This window comes from Etheostoma cragini, chromosome 5, assembly GCF_013103735.1.
Source record: "Etheostoma cragini isolate CJK2018 chromosome 5, CSU_Ecrag_1.0, whole genome shotgun sequence".
In the NCBI taxonomy this organism is placed as follows: domain Eukaryota; kingdom Metazoa; phylum Chordata; class Actinopteri; order Perciformes; family Percidae; genus Etheostoma; species Etheostoma cragini.
In genome coordinates this window covers 29,827,922-29,830,848 of record NC_048411.1, presented here as the reverse complement: position 1 = coordinate 29,830,848, position 2,927 = coordinate 29,827,922, and the positions used below count along the sequence as shown (strand labels likewise).

Here is a 2,927-nt window from a genome sequence, read left to right as displayed (position 1 = left end):
AACTCCCAGAAACCTGCAGGTCTGCTGCTACTCTCGGTTCTTTTAAATCAAGGCTGAAGACCTTTCTTTTTGATGTTGCCTTTCTTTAAACGGTGATATTCGTTTCTTTAATGTTTAATTTCTTATACTGCTCTGTAACTTTTACTCTTATTTTATTTTTAACTGTTTTTTTTTTCAACTGATTTTGTGTGAAGCACTTTGAATTGTCCTGTTGCTGAAATGTGCTCTACAGATAAAGCTGCCTTGCCTTGAAAATGAGTTTGCCCTTCCACTCTCTAGTCCTACACACACCTCCACCTGTGCTGGGTGAGGTCTACATATAGAGGTAACACCCCCTGACGTCATCATCATCTTCAATAGCACATCGACATGATAAACACTAGTTATGATCAGCATCATTTGAATATACTGTAGGTGTCAGCATGATTATAAATTACATGCGTGTGAAGTTGTACTTATTTTATACTCTACTCATACTCTTTATGCTGTAGTCTCTGATCGCCAGACCCTGATCCACTGTGTCCAAATAAGGTCTGGCTACACCCCTGATGCATTCTGGGCTGGGAGAAAAACGCTCTGGGTTGTTTGCATGTCTTTAATCCAATCCCAATCGCCTTGGGCGTGAGACGCAGCGACGTTGGCTCTGCTAAACAGTCTCAGGAGGGAACGTGTTCTGGTGGAACATCTGCATCCCTGCAGGAGAAAACTCCACATCTAACATTAAATAAAGTCAACTCACACAACACAGTTACGGGATTCAAATCAGCTGATCCATGGCTACACCTCATTATCTCTAACCAGTGTATATGTGTGTACTTCGTCCACAGCGATCCCACCAACCGGTCCCAAAACGTCCCCGTAAGAGAGGAGACACCCTGAACATATCCTTATGAAATCTTTACAGTCTTTCCCTGAAAGAACCGAGCAGACCGGCCGTGTTGCACCGTCCAACTTTTCTTAAAAACTTGACATTTTCAGCATGTAGCTCGCTAGCTCGAAGTTTGTTGTTTTTTTCCCGAAGAGATCGGCGGCGGGAACGGCGACTCACAGAGAGTGGACGTTGCACCGGACGTCCGGCTTTACCCTCGAAATGCACTTCCGTTCATGCTAACTATACTTTATAATTTTCATGTAACTTTAACTGACAGGTACAGCGGCTTGAGAAGGTTTACACACTCAGGCTACAGTTGATTAAAAAGAGGAATAAAAATTAATCTTTTGGAAATTGATCTTAATTCAAAAATTCAAAAGGAAAATCCAACCTTTTAAAGACACCAATTTGCTTTGTACATAAATAATGTTTTGTATAGAATAGCATATAAAGCTGATTATACACAAGTGCAGTACCTGTTTTCTGGGTAAAAATCTTAAATTAAATGGATTTTCTTTTTTTTTTGTCTTTTTTGACACTTTTGTTGCTTTCCTGCAATGTTTTAGTCCGTTTTTTGTGCTTTTGAAAAAAATTCAAATGCTATCAAATTGAATAAAACCCCTAAATGTAATGAAAGTAATGAACTGATCAATTATTTCACTTGTAAAAAAGTATTATGGGACTATCCAAAGAAACACAAATTTCTGATATATAGGAACTTTTAAAAAAAATAGGAGGATTAATCTACTGTAGAGGAGGGGGGGGGTGTAAACTTTCTCAAGCCGCTGTGTGTTGTCGTTGTGTGTTGTTGTGTTGTTGTTGTGTGTTGTTGTTGCTGTGTTGTTGTTGTGTGTTGTTGTGTTGTTGTTGCTGGGTTGTTGTTGTGTGTTGTTGTTGTGTGTTGTTGTTGCTGTGTTGTTGTTGTGTGTTGTTGTGTTGTCGTTGTGTGTTGTCGTTGTGTGTTGTTGTTGTGTGTTGTTGTGTTGTTGTTGCTGGGTTGTTGTTGTGTGTTGTTGTTGCTGTGTTGTTGTTGTGTGTTGTTGTGTTGTTGTTGCTGTGTTGTTGTTGTGTGTTGTTGTTGTGTTGTTGTTGCTGTGTTGTTGTTGCTGTGTTGTTGTTGCTGTGTTGTTGTTGCTGTGTTGTTGTTGCTGTGTTGTTGTTGTGTGTTGTTGTTGTGTGGTGTGTTGTGTGGTGTGTTGTTGCTGTGTTGTTGTTGTTGTTGTTGTTGCTGTGTTGTTGTTGTGTTGTTGTGTTGTTGTTGTGTTGTTGTTGTGTGTTGTTGTTGTGTGTTGTTGTGTTGTTGTTGTGTGTTGTTGTTGCTGTGTTGTTGTTGTGTGTTGTTGTTGCTGTGTTGTTGTTGTTGTTGTTGTGTTGTTGTTGTGTGTTGCTGTGTTGTCGTTGTGTGTTGTCGTTGTGTGTTGTTGTGTTGTTGTTGCTGTGTTGTTGTTGTTGTGTGTTGTTGTTGCTGTGTTGTTGCTGTGTTGTTGTTGTGTGTTGTGTTGTTGTTGTGTTGTTGTTGTGTGTTGCTGTGTTGTTGTTGTGTGTTGTTGTTGTGTGTTGTTGTTGCTGTGTTGTTGTTGTGTGTTGTGTTGTTGTGTGTTGTTGTTGTTGTGTTGTTGCTGTGTTGTTGTTGTTGTGTGTTGTTGTTGCTGTGTTGTTGTTGTGTGTTGTGTTGTTGCGGTGTTGTTGTTGTTGTGTGTTGTTTTTGTGTGTTGTCGTTGTGTTGTGTTGTTGTTGTGTTGTTGTTGTGTGTTGTTCTCACCCCCGGTGCAGAACTCCACCACCTGGCTCCACTCTGACACCAGGTAGTCTCCGTCGGGCTGGCGGACCGCGGTCTGGACCGCGACGCAGTACTCGGTCCGCGGGCTGAGGAACCAGTGCCCCCGCACCGCCATGGGGAGAGGAACCGCCCTGGCCACCAGCTTGGTCGGCACGTCCTGGAGGACAAAGGAAACAGGAAGGAGCTGACGTCAGGGACCGGATGCAAGGCGAGGACCGGCGGCTGTGTGTACATATACATGTCAAAGCAAATGTAAAGGGAACGGGTGAGTCAGAT

The 2,927-nt window shown here is 42.2% G+C and overlaps 1 protein-coding gene and 1 long non-coding RNA gene across 2 annotated transcripts in view; both read right to left on the bottom strand.

Annotated features, from left to right (window-relative positions):
- LOC117944291 overlaps positions 1-2,927 on the bottom strand; it is a 17,642-nt gene that overhangs the window by 5,600 nt on the left and 9,115 nt on the right. The gene's annotated exons all lie outside the window — the stretch shown is intronic.
- The window catches only part of LOC117944254 (phytanoyl-CoA hydroxylase-interacting protein), a 7,971-nt gene that overhangs the window by 3,441 nt on the left and 1,603 nt on the right, over positions 1-2,927 (bottom strand). Inside the window, exon 2 of the mRNA XM_034870908.1 lies at positions 2,634-2,808. Within this exon, the coding sequence (XP_034726799.1) occupies positions 2,634-2,808 (175 nt within the window). The remainder of the gene's footprint in view (positions 1-2,633; positions 2,809-2,927) is intronic.